Genomic DNA, 20,284 nt, shown 5'->3' on the forward strand with positions numbered 1-20,284 from the left:
ATTATTATTATAATTCTATAATAGAGGGAAACATTTAAAAGAAATTAGAAGAAAACCCTCCTTCATTTACATAATCATATAATTGTAAATATTACTGTAGAGACTTTTAAAAAAAGAATTTACTGAAATCATATTACTAAATCACAGTTACCATCTGGGGCAATTTTCTGGGGCAGAGAAATAAAATGTGTTGAATAAATTTAAAAATAATATGATTAATAAAATAATACCCCTAGTTTACACTAGACAATCAATTCTATAGCTTTTATAACCACCATGAAAAGATATAGCTATCTCTAGAAAGGAAAATACCTAGCTCAGCAAAGATGTTAGCACTTTGTTAAAGCAGGGATTTGAGAGTGGCAATAGTTTTTGAACAATCGGTTATGAATACATTTTAATTAAGATTTCTTTAGGATTCTTAGAATTTCTTATATAAAATGTATGAGATTAATTTACATAATGATAACAGGTGCTTTCTAACTTATTTGTTTTTTAAAGACACTGATATTCAAATATTACAGATTATCTTTGAAGTGAACTTAGCTTCAAGGGGGAAATACATTGAAATAAGCAGTCAAATATAACAGCTTCTCCTGGAGTGTCCTCTTTTCCCTTATAATGTGAAGGGTAATTTCCTGGGAAATGTATAACATTTATCAGCACTGATTGTTTTTTTTTTTGTTGTTGTTGTTGTTCTTGTTTTTATGTTTAAATCTTCTGGGATTAATCCGGAGATTAAATTTACTTCTTCTACTCGGAATATCACTTCTTCTGTTTCTATAATGCAAAAATCTCAAAGAATGCCACCATTCTGGATGCACATTTAGTTCTCTAACATGTTGATTGGCTTTGGCAACAAAGGTCTATTATAGCAGAGCTTTTATTTTAAACCTTAGGGTTTACTGAAAAGCTAAAAAGTTTTTTCCTTTTTTCCTTGATACACAAGATTCAACTTTCTTGGATTTAGAGCAGCTGTCACTAAAGCTGGTTTTTTATACTATAGTCTCATTTTAATTTTCTTTGCAAATATTTTTACCAAATAAGGTCACATTTTGAGTTTCCAGGTGGACATGAATTTTGTGGGGACACTTCAGCTTCAGTCAAGGAGACAATTAGCAGGTTGTCGTATCACAGGATTGACACCAGATAAAATTTAAATAACTTATTTTTTGACTTAACATTATTCAGCTAAGTACTCCAAAGAGAACATAACTTTAAACTGCCATTATCCTGCTTTTGTTTAGGTGTTCATATGTTTATATCACTGGGAGAGAAAAGCTAATATATTTGGCTAAAACAATGAAGGATAACTTTAGGACAAAGACATTTGAAGCTTGTAGCTCTAGTTTCACATAATGATGAAATTTAATCACTGGCTTTATTGTTTATTTAGTACCTGCTCGTGTAGACACTGTTAAGTCACCAGATCTACACCATATTTCGTAGGTATGAATGTATTTGCAATGGCATACAGTGTTAAGTGCTGTGAAGTAAATAGTGATGGAAAATATTTTGCTAGTTGAGATGGCTTTGGAACGTGAACCTGAATACAATGAAATGAACAGCCATTTATGTATTTGTGAGTAGAACATTCCAGGTAGAGAGGAGTTTGCAATGAAATGGCTTAAGCATTATCTGTGAGAGCAAAATCCAAAGGAGACCAATTCACTATGGGCTTATTAACTTGGATCACATGAGAGATACTGGTGATTCTGTCAAAATGTTGAGAGGTGATTGGTTCTGGATATATTTTGCAGATAGAGTCACAAGATTTGCTAAAGGATTTATTGTGAGATGTGAGGGAAGAAGAAATATGGTGAAAGAATCCTTAGTTTTAGGGCTGAGCACCAGAAAAATAGAAAGTTCAATAAGATGGCAAAAACGATAGGAGAAGGGGTTTATTTGGAAAAGAAAATCAAAGAGTTCTGTCTTGATGTATCAAGTAAATGTATCAAGTAGGTAGTTAAATATATGAATCTGAGCTCAAGTTAGAGTTGGAGGTAGAAATTTGGAAGTTGTTGGTTCACATAAGATATTTAAAGCAATTAACCAATAGTATGAATTTTCTAAATTAATAAGACAACAGTATATATATGATCTTTTTAAATTCAGTCATCATCAGATTTTTATCAAGGTTGACTTTAAATTAGGCAGTGTTTTAAATTCTAAGAATACAGTGGTGATACTGACTTTCAAAATATGAATATATAATATTGGTAATTCCTAGGTGTCTATTTCACATTTGATGAGGAGTACAATTCTGAAAACATTGTTTCCAAAATTTATTCAATTTTCAGATATTGCGTTATCTACATTTCCAGATATTTATCTGGAGTAGTCCATGTTCCAAAAATAATAATTACAATAAGTAAATAGTACTTTCTATTGATTACATTATCATTTTAATTGTTCCAAAGTAATAATATTTTTTGTCAGCATGATGTGTACCTTTAGCATAGATAACTTATCTATTAAGATTATTAACTAAATTGTTTCCTAATTTTAAAAGATTTGATTTTATTCACATTGAGTGGTGCCAGTGATTTTATTCCCATATATGTATTTTTTTCAATTTGCAGCCAGATTCTACAGCATCTGAAAGAGCAGTTGCCAGATTAGCAGTACACCCTCTTCTGAAGAAAAAAATAGATGTGCTTAAAGGTATGAATGAAATGATTTAACTCTTGAGTATTTTATAATATAAGCATAAGTTTCTTTCAAATATTTAAAAATGTGGAAGGTACCTGCAAATATAAAAAGTATCTGATTCTGAAGAAAAACTGAATCTATTTTTTTTAATTTTAATATACATATTATGTATATGTGTATTATATTCAGTGCATTTAAATATAACATACATGATCAAGTTGAATATATTTGGTGTTCTAAATGCTGATTAAACTCATAATATTTTTGATTTAGCCATTTCACATAATATTTATATGCATTATAAAATATAGAGAATTAAATACTTTTGCCACAGGTTAGATGAGATGTATTTTTGTTTGAAAGCACAGTTGAAAGTATTTAATGCGTTATGAACACAGAAATTAAAGTCGCCATTTTCCTTTATTTATATTCAGTGACATTTTTACTGTTCTTTGTAACTCCAACATATGAAGAAAGGGTGATTCTTCTTTTATTTGGCAGTTTAGAAATGGATGCATCTGAGCCTGTCATGAGTTAGATTTTTAAGAAATCAAAAGATTTTTTGTTAATTATCTCATTTTAAATATTTCATTATAAATTCAAGTTTTCCTCTTAAATGTTTCCAAATAATTTAAGAATTTCTGTCCTAAAACAGTGATGTTTTATGTTTCAATGCTGAAATAAGTCATGTACTGTTTTTCTTGCAGCTGCTGTCCAAGCCTTTAAAGATGCAAGACAAAATGCTACCAAAGTTGACTCATCAAAGAATACTTCAGAAGAAAATCATTATAAAGACACTTTGTGTTCAAATGATGATGCAAGGAAATTACAGCCTGAAGAAACTATCACCAGTGAGCAGAAAGTGAAAGAAGCCAAAATACAGGCAAAGAAACCAACAAATAATTCAAAGGAAAAAATAGCCAAGGTAGAACATGGATCCAAAGCAGTAAACATTACAGAGTCTCTGTCAAAGCTTTTGGGGGAGGATTCTGTAGTTCTTTGTCAACCTGAGCACACACCTGCTGAAACAAAAATGAAAACATTAAGTCAAACAAAAATAATGAAGGGGTCTGATAGCTCAGTTGATGGTAACAGTGATAGCGAAGAAGAATTACATGAAGAGGAAAAGGTGTATTTTGATGACAGCACAGAAGAAAGGTTCTACAAACAGTCTTCCATGTCCGAGGATAGTGATAGCAGTGATGACTTTTTCATTGGGAAAGCCAGGCGGACACGAAGGAAAGAAAGTAGTTGCCATTCTTCAGCTAAGGAACAAAAACCCCTCCAATTTTTACCCAAGGAAGAGACTCATGAAACCCATTTGAATGTAAGAAATGACAAAAACAAGCCAAGTACAGAAGCCAGGAAGTTAGAATCAGTGTTTTTCCATTCTTTGTCTGGATCTAAAACCTCTAGAAGGTAAGGTTATTTTTTATTCTGAAATAATTATTAGTACTTATTTTTTTAATTTAGAACTTTATAGTTATACATTGTAGTTGGGTTCATCCTGACAAATTCACACATGCATGGAAATTGATATCAGTTTATGGCACACGCATGCACACGCGCATGTGTACACACACACACACACACACCCAGCCACCGCCCTTTTCTGTCCTGTCCCTCCTTCCCTCTCCAATTTTCCTTCCTCTACTTGACTTCCTTTCACTCATCCATTAGTGTATTTGATTGGTTCTTTGTATTAGCCTATCCTTCCTTCCTCCTTCTCTTTGTTTTGCTCTAACTTCCATATGTGAGAGAAAACATTCAGTTGAGTTTCTGAGTTTGGCGTATTTCACTTGGCATGATATTTTCTGTTTCTATCCATTTACCAGCAAATACTGTAATTTCATTCTTTTTTTTTAATATTTATTTTTTAGTTATAGGTGGACACAGATTAGTGCACCAATAAATTATTTTTATGTGGTGCTGAGGATTGAGCCCAGTGCCTCATGCATGCTAGGCAAGCACTCTACCTCTGAGCCACAACCCCAGCCCCTGTAATTTCATTCTTTTTGATGGCTAAGTATAACTCCATAGTGTGTGTGTGTTTGTGTACACATATATCCCAATTTCTTAATTCATTCATCTATTAATGGGCATTTGGTTTGATTCCATAATTTAGCTATTGTGCATTGTGCATCTGTAAACATTGAGGTGACTGTATAGCTGTAGTATGCTGACTTTAGATCTTTTAGGAATATACCAAGTGCGATAGTTGGGTCTTATGGTAATTCTGTTCCTAGTTTTTCGAGGAATCTCTATACTGCTTTCCAGAGTGGTTATGCTAATCTGCACCAACTATGTACAAATGTTTCTTTTTCCCGCAACCTCACTAGCACTTATTATTATTCATTCTTGATCATTGACATTCTGAACTGGAATAAGATGAAATTTTATTAGTTTTGATTTGCATTCTCCTGATTGCTGTAGATGTTGAACATTTTTTCATTTATTTTGTTGGCCTTTTGTGTTTCTTCTTTTGAGAAGTTTCTGTTCAATTCTTTGTCCATTTATTGGTTGAGTTATTTGGTTTTTTTGGCATTAACTTTTCTGACTTCTGTATATTCTGGTTATTAGTCCCCTATGGGAGTGGTAGCTGGCCAAGATTTTTCCCCCATTCTGTAGGCTTTTTTTTCACTCTCATGCTCTTTTAATCATTTCCTTTGCTGTACAAATATGTTTTAATTTGAAGGCATCCCGCTTAGTGATTCTTGGTTTTATTTCTTGCACTTTGGAGGTCTTAAGGAAGTTAGTACCAGCACCTACATGATGAAGTGTTGATCATTCTTATGTTTTCTTCTAGCAGTTGTGAAGTTTCTGGTGGAACTCCTAAGTTTTTCATCCATTTCAGTTTGAGTTTTGTTGGGAGGGAGGGTCTGTTTTCATTTTTATACATAAATCTATCCTGTTTTCCCAGCACCATTTTTTAAAAGATGGCTAGAAAAGTATGTGTATTTGTCTCTTTGTCTTCTATTCTATTCCATTGTTCTTCATGTCTATTTTGATGCCAATACAATGCTGATTTTTGTTACAACAGCTATGTAGTATAATTTCATATCAGGTACTGTGATGCCTCCTGCTTCGCTTTTCTTGCTTATTATTGCTTAGGCTACTCTGATTCTCTTACTCTTCCAATTAAGAATTTGTTTGTTCTAATCCCATGAAGAATATTATGGGGATTGCAGTGAATCTGTGTATTGCTTTTGGTAGTATGACCTCTTTGACCATACAAAGGCCTTTTTCTGCCTCTATTGAGATGATCATGTGATTTTTATCCATAATTTGTTTAAGTAATGAATTACATTTATTAATTTGCATATATTGAACCAACCTTGCATCCCTGGAATGAAAACAACTTGATCATGATGTATTATCTTTTTGATGTGTTTTTGAATGCAGTTTGCTAATATTTTATTAAGTATTTTGCATCTATGTTCATCATTGATCTGTAATTTTGTTTCCTGTTGCATCTTGTATAATTTTGGTATCAGGGTTATAATAGCTTCATTAAATGTATTTGGGTGTGTTCTCTCCCATTTTCATAGAATAATTTGGGAAAGACTGGTGTTAGGTCTTCTGTAAAGGTTTGGTAGAACTCAGCTGAGAATCCATCAGGTCCTGGGCTTTGCTTTTTTGGAAGGCTTTTAATTTCTCTTTGAATTTTATTATTTAATATTGGTCTGTTTAGATTTTCTATATCTTCTGATTCAATTTGGGCAGGTCATATGTGTCTCGAAATTGGTCAGTGCTTTTCAGATTTTCCAGTTTATTGTAGTATAAATTTTCAAAATAGGTTTTGATAATCCTTTGGATTTCAGAAGGGTCTGTGGTGATAAACAGTCTGTTTTCATCTCTGATTTTGTTGATTTGCTTCTTCTCACTCTTTCTTTTGGTTATTTTGGCTAAGAGTTTCTCAATCTTATTTATATTTTTAAGGAACCAACTCATTTGATTTTTGACTCTGGTCTTAATTATTTCCTGCCTTTTCCTGGTTTGGAAATTACTTTGTTCTTACTTTTCTAAGGACTTGAAGTGAACCATAAACTTACTTATTTGGGATCTAATTTTTTTAATGTAAGCACTCAGTGCCATCAGTTTTCCTCCTAGAGCTGCTTTCATTACTGTCCCAGAGATTTTGATACATTGTATCTATGTACTTATTCATTTCTGAGAATTTTTGATTTCTAGTCTCCTTTCTTCTTTGATCTAGTCTTCATTTAAATGAGTATTGTTTGATCTCCATGTGTCCAAGTAGTTTCTATTATTTTTCTTGCTGTTGATCTCTTGCTTCATTCCATTATGATCTGATAGGATATGTGGGATTAATGTTGTTGTTTTGCTAAGATTTGCTTTGTGGTCTAGGATGTGACCTATTTTGAAAAAAGTTTCATGTACAGCTGAGAAGGTGAATTCAGCTGTTTTGGGGTAGAATATTATGTAGTTATTCATTAGGTCCATTTGATTTATATTGTTTAGGTTGGAGATATCTGTATTGATTTTTATGTTTTAATGACCTGTCTGTTGGTGATGGGTGTGTTGGAATCACCCAGTATTGTATTGGGGTCTTTGTAGATTTAATGTCATGTAACTGGGTATGTTGACATTTGGGACATAAATGTGTACTATTATCTTCTTGTTGGATTATTCCCTTGATTAGGACTAGGATATAGTAGCCTTCTTATCTCTTCTAATTAATATTTGCCTGAAACCTACTTTGTCACCTAAGAGACTAGCTATTCCTGCTTATTTTCTTCGTCCTTATGTATGGAATATATGTTGCCATCCTAGTACCTTCAGCCTGTGGATGTCTTTGCCTATAAGATGAACCTCTTATAGACAGCATATTGTTATTGTTAGATCTTGTTTTCTGATCCATTCTCCTACCTGTGTCTTTTATTTGGAGAGTTGAAATCACTAACATTCAGCATTAGTGTAGATTTGTGTTTGTGATTTTCTTCCATTTTGTTTTTGTGTTTGTTTGTTTGTTTTTGCTATATTTTATCCTGTTTTAATTCTCATTTAGTGGATTATTTGTCTATTGAACTTTCTGTGTTTTGGAGCTTTGGAAATTGATTTTCAGGTCCTTTTTTGCAGTTTGTCTAAGTATTCTTTGTAGTGTTGGATTGGTACTCATGAATTCTTTTAGTTTATTCTTGTCATGGAAAGTTTTTATTTCCCCCTTTTAATTTGAAACTGAGCTTTGCTTGGTATAGTAACTTTGCTGGCAGTTGTTTCCTTTTAGGGTTTGGAATATCTCATTCCATGCCCTCCTTGATTTTAGCATCTGAGCTATGAAATTGAAAGTGAGCCTTATTGGTTTGCCTCTAAATGTGGCCTGGTGTTTCTCTCTTGCAGCTTTTAATATTCTTTCCTTATTTTCTGTATTAGGCATTTTGATTATGATATGTCTTGGTAAGCTTCTTATTTGGGGTCCTGTAAGCCTCCTTTATGTGGATGTTTATCTCATTTCTGATATGGGAAAAGTTTTCTGTAACTATCTCATTGAAAATGTTCTTTGTGCCTTCAGTTTGTGTTTCCATATTCTTTTCTATCCCAGTGAGTCTCAGGTTTGGTCTTTTAAAGTTGTCCCAAAGTTCTTGTGTATTCTAGTCATGTTCTATAACTTTTTTCCCTTTATTTTACTCAAGACCATATACCCTGTCTTGAAGTTCTGTCTTCAGAAGGGCTGAGGTTCTGTTTTCTTATCTGTTAGTGATGCTTTCAATTGAATTTTTACTTTCTAGAAGTTCTGCTTGGTTTCTTTTTACTGTTTCTGTTTCTTTTTTAAAATGGTCTTTCATATTTGTAATTGTTCTCCTAATACCTTTCTTAGATCTTCTTTTATTCGTTGAACATTTCAATAATCAGTTTTTTATAATCTACCTGTAGGCTTTGTCTGCCTCATTATCAGTGGGATCCTTTGTTGGGGCATTATGAAATTTCGGGGAAGATTTGTTTCCCTGTTCTCTTAGGTTTTCAGAAGTCTTGGACTGGTGCATTGATTGAGGCAATTTCTTTACCTCTTCCTTTGGGCGTGTCCTTCAGTGTGTAATTATTTTATTTGTTCTGAGACTTATCTGTGTTTTTGATGTATGCATAGATGCCAAATGCTGGGACCTGAGTTCCCTCTCTGATTGTTCCTCCTTGGGTCTTTGTTGTTGGTTTGAGGCTTTTTGTCTCCTCACTTGAATTGGGGTAATGTGAGGGAATGTTTAGTTCAACTGCAGTCTTTATACCTTTGAACTTTAAATGTCCCATTAGGTTCCCAACACCTCACAGAGTGGGGCAAAATAAACAGTAGTACCAATCATTGCAAACAACAAACAATACATTGTTAAATTTGCCACCATTAAAGAATAATGGTAACAACCATGAACTAGAACTGGCTTTACAGCAAATAGTAGGTATCAACTATATCATTCACAGCAGTAATGATTATATGACCATTAATGATAGGTACAGGAATTAAATAGACCAATTAGTTCTGAAAGATGGCAGAAATATAGTTATTTAGGGGAAAAGGAAATGTGTCAGGAAGTTAGTAAAGACTACGTTTTCAAAAGTGAACAGAGAATTCAGAAGAGATGTAGGAACTGACGTTTATACGGAAGGAGGGGAAAAATAGAGGCAGCAGTGTATTGGGAAAGAGAGAACAAAAGAATTTGGCAGTTAACAGGAGAAGAAAGAAATAAACAAATGCAAATAATACAAAACCAAATAAAAATATACAATCCAATAAACCCAAACCCTCAAAATATAATGCTAGTAAAAATAATTACATTTAAAAATGAGAGAAAAAAAAATAAGTGTATGTTTATATATTTCCTATGCAGTCAACATAGCCAGAATTCCACACACATATATACTCACACATACACAGAAAGAATTTAAAAAATAATATAAAAATTTTTATTTATGTTTTAAAATGAAGGAACCTTCTTAACTGAGGTAGTCAAAATAGTTTACCAGACTGGGTGGTCACTGCATACATCCACCAATCTTTCTAATTCTTCTTGAGTTATGTACTGATAGAGCAAGGGTTAGGGGATTTTAATCCCTTCCTGTTTTTGCATTGCTCTTTGAGCTGCTGCTAGTTGGAATGGACAAAGATTGACGCTGTTTGATACAAGACTCAGCTTCCCTTCTCGCCAGTTTGAGGTGGGATGGATTAGGAAGTATTAACACTTAGAGTTTTATCCATTTGGACCAGTTCACAGTGGTGCACTCCCAGGGTTCTGCTTCTGCAGCATTCTTTAAGAAGAGTTCCAGCAGGTGGGGCTGAGGTCTAATCAGGCCTCAGGAGCTTTGTTGGGTGGTCCCTGCTTTAGAGAGACTGAATCAACCTACTCCTAGGGCTAGACAGTAGCTGATCTCTTCTTTGGGTCCGGTTCTCAGAAGCCTCCCAAGAAATCCACTCGTGAGGCAGAGGGCCAATGCTTCACTCACTGCTGCCCAGGAGCATGGTCTTCCTGGGCTTAGACGGAGTGTATTCATCACCACCCACAGGACCCTCCACCCCACCCCATCACCCCACTCAAATGCATCAGCCTGCTTCAGCAACACAAAGGAAAAGCAAGTTGGACTCCCTTTTGCCCTTCCATATGGAATCCCCCCGAGATATAGTAGTCTACTCTGTCCTGTTTCATGTTCTATTACACCCAGCCTAGGCCCCTCCATAGGCACCTGCCAGGATATTCTGGCTGCAGTTTTTTGTTTTTTTTCCTGATCCCCCTGGTCCAGTAGTCACGGCAGCCCCACACTCACCCCAGATGGCTTCTGCCTCATCTCTCTGTGGCCAGTTAAGATACATAATGTGCTTTTCGAGTATCAATGTGCAGTGCAGCCTCTGGATCAGTTAAGACTAGGCAACATTTTTTATCTCGGGTTTCTCTGTACCAAGACTTTGATGCCCCTCCTGCTAGTCTTGGGAAATTGCACTGCAGCTGCTGGTTATCTTTGATGAACTCTTTCTTCTTTATTTATTGTACCCAAATTTCTAAGTCCCTTAAGTGGCTTTGAGTGTACAATATTAAAATTTAGTGAGATCCCACTTTCAGCAACCTTGCTGAGAAGCTGTACATCTACTGCCATGACATAACATGGGATACATCTTCCTTTAGTTCACCATCTTCTGGATTCTAATCCTTACTTTAAAAAATAATAATAAACATCAAATAACAGTGAGGGAAGAGACCATCTCCCATGAATAATTTTAGTTTGTTCACTCCATCCTGTTTTTAGACTTGATTCGCTTTTATAATAGGGTAACAAACAGATACACTCATGGCAATGCCACATTTGTCCAGCTTCATTGTTAAAATTAAATGAGATATTATAGCCAAATAATATGCCTACCTAACTTGTTATTCCTTCAGTTATCAAAATTTTGAAACTTGAAGTTAGTCTTTCATGAAAAACTTTTGAAAATATTGCACATCTCTCTCTCTATTTAAATAGAACTTTCTGAAAAGAATATGGTATGGTGGGGGATTTGTTGTTTGTGGTTTTTTTGGTGAGGGTTGTTGCTGTTTTGTTTTGGTTTTTTTGGAACTGGAGATTTAACCCAGGTGTACTTTACCACTGAGCCACATCCTTAACCCTTTTCATTTTTTATTTAGAGACAGGGTCTCAATAAGTTGCTAAGGACATTGCCAAGTTGCTGAGGCTGTGCTCAAACTTGGAATCTTCTTGTTTCAGCCTCTTAAGTCACTGGGATTACAGGCATGTGCCACCTCACCTGGCTTGATGGATTTTCTTGAAGGCCCAGGACTGCCGTTGTAAACTCATTTTACTGTGTAGTGCTATTGGGAAACACTTGCCCTACCAGTTGCCCCCAGCTGCTTTTTGTTCGATGATGTCATCTTCATCCCTGCTGTTGACCACTGCTTTTCACAACTGTTCTGTTAAAAATCAATAAGTTCATTTATCTTTCTAACCTAATAGAGTATATCTTCACATTTTAGAGTAAAGTTCAGTTAGCTTCAGTAATAGCTACTTTGTTCAGTAACTGTTATCTTCAGTATATTTATAGTTTAGAGATTATTCTTTAATAAAGATTAGGAAAATGTGATATAAAAATTTTAAAAAGAAGTAAGAATATTGAACAGACAACTACTTTTGGACCCTTGAAAATAATTAAAATATTTACTTACACCCCAGTCCTGCCTCAAAAATGTATATTTTTTTCTTGTTTGAAAATAACATATCACTATCTCTTCCCAAAAAATGTAAATCTTAATTTTTGTTATATTTGTTTTATTTCTCCCTGTAATAAGACTTGGGATTCTTTAAATAGCCCCAAGAGTAGAGGCAAGATAACCAGACTAGAATATTTTTCAGTTATGAACTGAAGGGCCTATAAGGATAGAGAGCATAAAAATCCCTTATGTGTATTTATGTTAGAATCTTGCAAACCTTTGATGTACCTAAAACCTGGGTTCTTTTATTGATTGTTGTGGGATGATTGAGTATGATAGTCCCATGCATAAGTTTTATCATCCATTTTATTATGTTGTCTTCATGAGGATTTAAATAAATCTTTATAAATCATAATGATGTGTTTCTTTTTTAGGGATTATAGAGAACAAGCTCCAAAGAGCAAAACCACCCCAGGTATGTATCAATGTCTACTTGACTTCCAAAATGCAAATGAGCAGTGCTTTACCAAAGTTGAAGAATGAAAAATTATAATTGCTTACTGGCCTCAATGAATTTATGCACCCACATAAATGGAAACTGAACATCTTATAATTATATAATTTTTAATTTTATTGGTTTTTTGTTGTTGTTATGTTTTAGCCTTCCATGTTAGCAAGACTGTGTTTCTATTTAAATAAGACAGTACAGCATATATTGGGAGACACTCAATAAACAGCTATCTACAAAGATTAAAAACCATGTTCCAGAATTAATTGTTCATATGAAAATTTTTAACTTCAAATTGGACTTCAGTTAATTTTGAAATATTGTCTTTAAATAAAGCAAAATTTATCCTTTAAAAATTGGTTTGATAAAGGAAAAAATCTGTTTCTTCTGTATGCTATTTAAAAATAATTTTTTAAATTATTTTTGCTTTCTTTTCCAAGATTTTCTGGAAAACAAACCTCAGACTGAGAATCTATTTAAAAAGAATGTACCAAAAGGACCTACAAATACAAAGCAGCAGTTACACCTGCCTCTTCATCCTTCTTGGGAAGCAAGCAGGAGGCGTAAAGAACAACAGTCTAAAATTGCTGTGTTTCAGGGGAAAAAAATTACATTTGATGATTGATCGGTACTTCTTTTTGGACTTTCCATCTAAAAGTTATTTTCCTGTCTTTCCCACCCCCTGGGGGGCGGAATTTTTTTTAATTTAATAATGTAACTTATTTTACATTATATCTGAGTAAGTCTTATTGAAGGGGTCATAGAATGCTAAGTGAGAGTTCAAGTTATGTTTACATATATCTTTCAGAAATCAAGTACACACTTAAATTAATTTTTAATAATACTCCTTGGATTATTTCTTCTGTAAAAGAATTTGGGAATTATAGTAATGTTAGGATTTCTCATTTGTTCATATCATGAAGTATGTTTCCCTGGTTCAGCTTTTTTTTGTTTGTTTTTTTGTCATGAAAATAAATGTCAAGGTATATTTAAAATAGTAATGAAAAAATTTGAGAACCTCTTAGTTATTTAAAGTAGATTACCTTTGTTAGAAGTTATTCTTTTGAGCAAAACAAAAGTAGTTACTTTATTATGGATGTACAAAAAATAAATTATATAAATAAACATTAATTTTTTATTATATTTATTACTAATGACTTGTCATGTACTTTACTGTTATAAAATAGTTTTTCAGAATTAATTTGGGGTTTTTAAGTTATATTTTAGTTACTAAGGCAAATTGTTTAAATGTAGCAACAAAACCAAAGGTCATTTTTATATTCATATAAATATTTCTATTAAATCAAGAATGTATACTATTTACTTATTTACTCTTATAAAAGCCTTTTTTCTTCTTTTTTGGTACCAGAGATTGAAGTCAGGGGCACTCAACCACTGAGCCACATCCCCAGTCCTATTTTGTATTTTATTTAGAGACAGCGTCTCACAGGGTTGCTTAGTGCCTCATCATTGCTGAGGCTGGCTTTGAACTCAGTCCTCCTGTCTCAGCCTCCCGAGCCTCTGGAATTATAAGCATGCTCCGTCCACCTGGTGTAGATTATAATTTATAAGAATAAATTCTAGAAGGAAGAGCATTTCTTCTTCTGGCTGAGCAGAGTTAAGAGTGGCTAATTTGTACATTGCCGTACTGTTATTTTAAAAGAAAATAGTTTAAAATATTCCTTCAAATGTTTCACTTTTTGCTACTCTGGAAGAAATGAAAGGTTATTATTTAACTAAACAATGCTTCAATGTTTTGGTTTGTTTTTTTGGTACTGGGGATATAATCCAAGGGCACTTTACCACTGAGCCACATCCTTAGCCCTTTTTATTTTTTATTTAGAGGCAGGGTCTCACTAAGTTAAATTGCTAAGGGTCTTGCCAAGTTGCTGAGGTTGTGCTCAAACTTATAATCCTCTTGTTTCAGCCTCCCAAGTCACTGGGATTATAGGCATGTGCCACCTCACCTGGCTTGGTAGATTTTCTTGAAGCCTAAATTCCGTGTTTCCTGCATGTTAATGCTGTTAATGACAGGGAAGATCATCTGGTTAGCCTGAATTATTTGCCTCAAGAGTAATGTCTTCCAATTTTAAAAGCTTAAGAATTTAGGTAACTAGAACAATGGAATTTAAGACATCATGTAAGAATTCTTTTTTTTTTTTACTTTATTGAGTGCAAAAATTATTTCACTTCTTTTAAATTTTTATTTTAATTTTAGAATGACAAAAAAATAAGTAAAAGAAAAATGTCTTTGTGCCTGCCTACTATAGTTTTTATAAACTGTGAGGTTGAGAGCACTATCTTCCAGACTGCCAAGTCTGCCCAAAACTTCTTACCCCCATTGGAAGGAGCTAAGAATTAGGGTCCAACTGAAAAGTTGGAGGGAAGAGTTTTCCATTTGTTGGCTGCTAGATTTTGTTACATGGAAAATACTGTGGATCTTTCTTCTGGAATGTGGTGAAGTTACTTAAAATCACATTTGTCCTTTTTGAGTAGGCCTGGAACAGACATTAGGGAACATCTGGCAGCATCTGAAAATAGTTTGTGTTATCACCAGAGGGTAGGGATGCAAGAGAAGGTACTGCATCTAATAGATACAGGCCAGGTGTGCTGCTAAACTTTCTACAGTACATAAAAGGTAGAACTTTCCAGCTCAAAATTTTAGCAGTGCTGAGGTTGAGAAGCCCTAATCTGGGGCACATTTGACCCCACTTATTTTGGGACATTACCTTTCAATAATTCTACCCTGGTAGTTTGTATATTAAGAAATCTTTCTGTTGTGCTTAATAAGTACACAGAAAACTATTCCTAGCTTTTTATAAGCTTCTGGGATTGTTCTCACTTCCTTCTAATGTCTTTGTTTATTTGTTTGTTTTCCTCTGACTTTGGTGGATTCTTCACATTCATTGCACAAATCAGTTTTCTACCACTTACTTGAGGGGACCCTTCTAGAGATATCAGGAGCACATCCTCTCTTTCTTTGCATCTTCTTCCTCTACAATATACTTTGCCTTCATAAATTTCAATTACATTGTTCTACCTGAACCCTGAACTCTTTTCAATTCTGTGAAGCCATCAAGTTCTTTGGGGTTTCTTTCTTTTTTCTCTGTAGTTTGGAAACTCTTGAAACAGTGAGCTGATATACTTGTGGCACTGGATTCATTTGTTTTCCTTCTCTCAGAACTGCTGTCTTATGCTGCCTATTGTCCATTGTCTAAAACACATTATTTCATATATTTTATAGTTTTCTAGTTTAATATAGAAAGGCTAAGGGGAAGTTGTCACCTTCCTGGCTAAGTGTGTGTTGGGCTTCCTTTTTGAAATTTTATCTTTAATTTGGTGTTATTCCATAGTTAATAAGAAATAGAAGTCCTTCATTATTTATTTTGATACTCATATTGTACTTAATTTGGCTAACGGGAGTTTTGTCAACTAATACCTCTGTCCTTTTGACATATAAGTCCTTTCTCTAACAGGGAGAAAGCCAGTTCTCATTTTCTGCAATATATTTACATGTTTACTCAACCCTAAAATACACTGTAGTTTATCTCAGAGTTGCTTGCTAGCAGACTCCTCTATAAAAGAGAAATCAACTAGCCAAAGTTCAGTATTTGTTTAGAGTTTTTCCTTTAACCTGAAGACATATTGGTGTTTTGTTTTGTTTTGGTTTTTGGTCCTGAGAAATTGAACCCAGGGCCTCGTACATGCTAGGCAGTCATTATAATACTACTAGCTACATCCCCCAGCCAGTTTTATTTATTTTTGAGACAAAATCTTACTAAATTACCCAGACTTACTTCAAATTTTCAATCTGTCCTCCTTAACCTCCCCAGTAGCTGGGATTACAGGCATGTACTGCCACATCTAGCTTGATCTTAAAACTCTTTGACAGTTACCTGGAATATTAACAGCCAGAATAGCAGAATAAGAACATCCAAAAATTCTTCTCTCTTTAAAAGCAATAAGAAAACTGTCCAAACTATTAGATCAGAACTCAGAAATTAATCCAAGGCTTGCATCAATTCAAGGAGTATTTATTCAGGAAAATGACTGAATCTCTCTATAAAAACAATGATTGTAACCATATCTTACCTTGTCACATTTCTATTTCCTACTTTCTTCCATTATGGCCTTGAAAACTAAAAGCCCAGAATCAGTTTTTTTTTTTTTTTTTTAAAAAAGGCAGATACCAGAGGGGAAGAAACAGTTGGAATTTCTCCAAAGACACATTCCTTAAGAATTATCATTATTTTGACCTGCTTGTCCTGGAAGACTACCACTTGCAAGGCTGTCTTATTTGAAGTAGTCAAAGCTTGCTCAGATTGATAACCCTTTTCCTTAAGACAGCTTTTCAGAAACAATTAGAGGCAATTGTGCAACATCAACTTCGTCTCAGTGGATAATAATTGAGGTAAAACCTAAGTTAACCAAAAAGCTTAAAAGGAAATCTGGGGGTGCTGAGGCTGGGGCTTGGCGGTGGTGCATTTGCCTGGCATGTGTGAGGCACAGGGTTTGATTCTCAGCACTGCATATAAATAAATAAAAAATAGAGGTCTATCATCAACTAAATATATACACATATATATATAAATATATATTTATATGTGTATAAAAATCTGGGGAAATTAATTTAGTATCTATTGGTACTTTGACAATTCAGACATAGTCCTTGGAATCAGAGAGATGACTGCAGATTCATAGAACTGTGCACAGACTCAGGAAAGAGCTGAGAAGATGCTGAACTCATGAAAGAGCTCAGCAGATGCTGTCTGACTTTAAGGTGCTTCACAAGCAACATGTGAAGGCTAAGGGGAAGTTGTCATCTTCCTGGCTAAGTGTTTGTTGGGCTTCCTTTTTGAAATTTTATCTTTAATTTGGTATTTAGGAAGATTTCTATTTCTGTTCTCATGGTTGTTTTAGTGCTTGTACCTTTTTTAATGCCCTTAGTCCCCTCTTTTCAAAATTTGGCATCTGAATTATCTACTTTTAATGCCATTTTTTATTAGTCACCTAAATATTAGTTAATGTATTTTCTCAGCTTTCCTTTTAACACCTCCATTTTCCAATTTTTAGTTGCATTATTTTTACTTCATCATAATAATTTAACATGACAGAACATTATCACATATTATCTACCCTGTCACCACCTTGGTTTTAATATTAGATTTGTGATTGAGAGTGTTGAATTCTAAATTTCTGAAAAGTATCCCTGGTCTTGTTTTGATGAAGTTAGTTTTCTAACAGATTTCTCAGAAAAGAACTCATGTTAAGAATTTTTTGAGGGGAGGTGGCTCAAGCGGTAGCGCGCTCACCTGGCATGCGTGCGGCTTGGGTTCGATCCTCAGCACCACATACAAACAAAGATGTTGTGTCCGCCGAAAACTAAAAAATAAATATTAAAATTCTCTCTCTCTCTTAAAAAAAAAAAGTTAAAAAAAAAAGAATGAAATAATTTGTTTTAAAAAAAAAAAAAAGAATTTTTTGAGCTCTTGGTGCTTAAAACATTATCTGTAGTTTTGAAACATATAGAATTGTGGCTGGATCTTAGGATCATAGCTTCTCACCAATTCTGCCCCTTTTCTTTGTGGCAGCTAAGAGTCTTTTTTTCAGAAGTTTCTTACTCCTCTTCCAGTTATAAAACCTAACTAATACTCTGGGCACAGTGAATCTTCACCTGCTTCCTGGGTGATGGTGTTTGATTTCCTTCCTGTGACATAAGGTTATTTTCAGTGGGTAGATTCCCAGAGGAATTTGTATATTTTGCAAAACATCCCCCTTCTCTCTTAGGCCTACACCATCAAGGGAAGTTTTATTGGATCAGTTAAACTTTTTGTCCCAGCAGGTCAAATTCTAGGGGTTTTTTGTGTTATACACTACCAATCAACCAGCTATTGGTTATTTGGAAGTCATTAGCACCATTCTGCCCAAACTTTTTGCTGCCTATTTTACAGTGCATATTTCATTCTGATTCTACAATATCTTCTAATTCATGGGTGGTTATACAACTTTCGGCCTCTTCTTGGTTTTCAATTTTCTCAGATTAACTGTAATTATCCCAGCTTACATTTTGTATCACCTCTTGGCATCATGCATACTGTATGGCTAAGATATGAAGTGTCACCAGAAAGATCATGATTAGATTATGAGAGCTATAGCCTATGCAGTGGAGTAATCTATTTGATGGACTAACGATATGAAAGGACAGCTATACTGGGTGGTAACTGTGAGCAAGTAGGGTGTAACTGGAGAAAGTGGTCATTGGAGGTATGCCTGTGGGGTTTACATTTTGTCCCCAGCACCTTGCTCTCAGCCTTCCTGACTGCCTTGAACTGAGCAGTTTTTCTCCACCACCCACTTCCACCATGATGTTCTGCCTCACCTTGGGCCCAAAGAAATGGGGACAGCCAACCATGTACTGAATCTCTGAAATCATTAGCCCAAAGTAAACTTTTCCTTCTCTAAGTAGATCTTATTTAGGTATTTTGGTTACTCATATACCCCAAACATCAAGTCTCATTGAACAAATAAAGCAAAGTGCAGGACCAGGAGTGGAGTTTGTTATATGTTGGACTCATATTTGGCTGAATTTATGTGATATGATCAATTTGAAATTAATGCTTTCAATTCGCCTTCACTGCATGTACCAGAACAATTTCTTCTTAATAATCTGATGTTTTGATTTTTGGTTTTAGTATGTTTTAGTAGAAATAGCCAGATTTCCTCAATAGAACACATCTAAGAGACAAACTATCCAATACACTTTGCCTTAACTCTGTCTTCTTTCTCCTGAGTGTCCACTATAGGCTTATCTCCATTAGCTTAGGAGTGAATATGAAACTTCCCTTATTATTAAGGACTTTATAGTCTCAAGTTAGCTCATACTCAACTGTAGCAATTCACCAAAAAGTTTAGCCGTAGGGCTATCCTATCTTCCTTCTGTGTTCTTTAACATGTGAGCCAGTTATTATCTTGTCACTTACTGGAGGTATCTGTACTTCATTAGATTTCTGTTTTTTTTTACCACCTCATCTCTCTGGATTAAAGACAAATTATGATTTTGTAATTTATCCAGTTAGAATTTTTAGAGTAGGAGTAATAATCTTTCCAGCTTCCTATGTTGCTTGACCTGCTTTCATCTTTATACTATCCTTTATGCTCTAAAAGTGTTTTACATAATCAAATTCATAATTCACTTCAGTGTTCTCATCTGTGCTTTATGTCTTCTTAAGAGAGTATCTTTATTGGAAAAGGCACTCTGCCATAGCCTTGAACATCCTCTGTTCTTCCTAAATCTGCCAAGAATGCAAAGCCCTGTTTGCTCTTCATCTGGGTTATTTCTCAGGGTTGTGTTTGTACTGACCAACCTTGAGGGGTGAGTAACACCTCCCTAGGACAAAAATCAGTCAAACTTGGTATTTCTACACTGCAATCTACTTTATGTGCAGGTATCCAACTGTGGTCCTTTGTGGTTTCCTCTGGAGAAAGGACACTGGAGAATGTGGGCATATAGGGTTAACCCATCAGGCTTACTCAGTGTTCACATTCCCAAGATTTGCCTACCTTTCAGACTCGCCCTTGTTGTTCTGCCTGATAAAAATGTTTTTGTATGTATAAGTTGGCCTTGGTTCATCTGATACTAATTTCATGAGATGGTTTATCTGACAACATAATTTATGATAAGTCCCTGTCTGTGCAGTGGAAACTGGACACTGAGTAGCTAAGGTCAGTTATGTATGTCATTCATGTCTATGTGATTGGCCCCAATTTAAAAAAAAAAAAAAAAAGAACATCAAGGTTCAGGTGAGCATTCTACTTGGCAATACTTCTCATAGGTTGTGACATTATTGCTGAAAGAATGAAGCATATCCTGAGCAAAGCCTGTCTTAAGGACTGACTCTTGGCCCCTCCTAGGTGACAACCACTGAGCCTATAGACCACAGGATGCCAAATTGATTGGATAGTTAATGCTAATAATGTGATTTCT

The 20,284-nt window shown here is 34.6% G+C and overlaps 1 protein-coding gene across 1 annotated transcript in view; it reads left to right on the forward strand.

The window, feature by feature from the left end:
• Srfbp1 (serum response factor binding protein 1) overlaps window positions 1-13,454 on the forward strand; it is a 65,271-nt gene extending 51,817 nt beyond the window's left edge. Inside the window, exons 5-8 of the mRNA XM_046460464.2 lie at window positions 2,583-2,664; window positions 3,360-4,071; window positions 12,227-12,267; window positions 12,741-13,454. Coding sequence (XP_046316420.1) covers window positions 2,583-2,664; window positions 3,360-4,071; window positions 12,227-12,267; window positions 12,741-12,925 — 1,020 coding nt within the window. The 3' untranslated portion in view covers window positions 12,926-13,454. The remainder of the gene's footprint in view (window positions 1-2,582; window positions 2,665-3,359; window positions 4,072-12,226; window positions 12,268-12,740) is intronic.
• The last annotated feature ends 6,830 nt before the right edge of the window (window positions 13,455-20,284 follow it).

This window comes from Marmota monax, unplaced genomic scaffold, assembly GCF_021218885.2.
Source record: "Marmota monax isolate L192 unplaced genomic scaffold, Marmota_monax_Labrador192_F-V1.1 WCK01_AAM20220418_F8-fsc00006, whole genome shotgun sequence".
Taxonomy (NCBI): Eukaryota; Metazoa; Chordata; class Mammalia; order Rodentia; family Sciuridae; genus Marmota; species Marmota monax.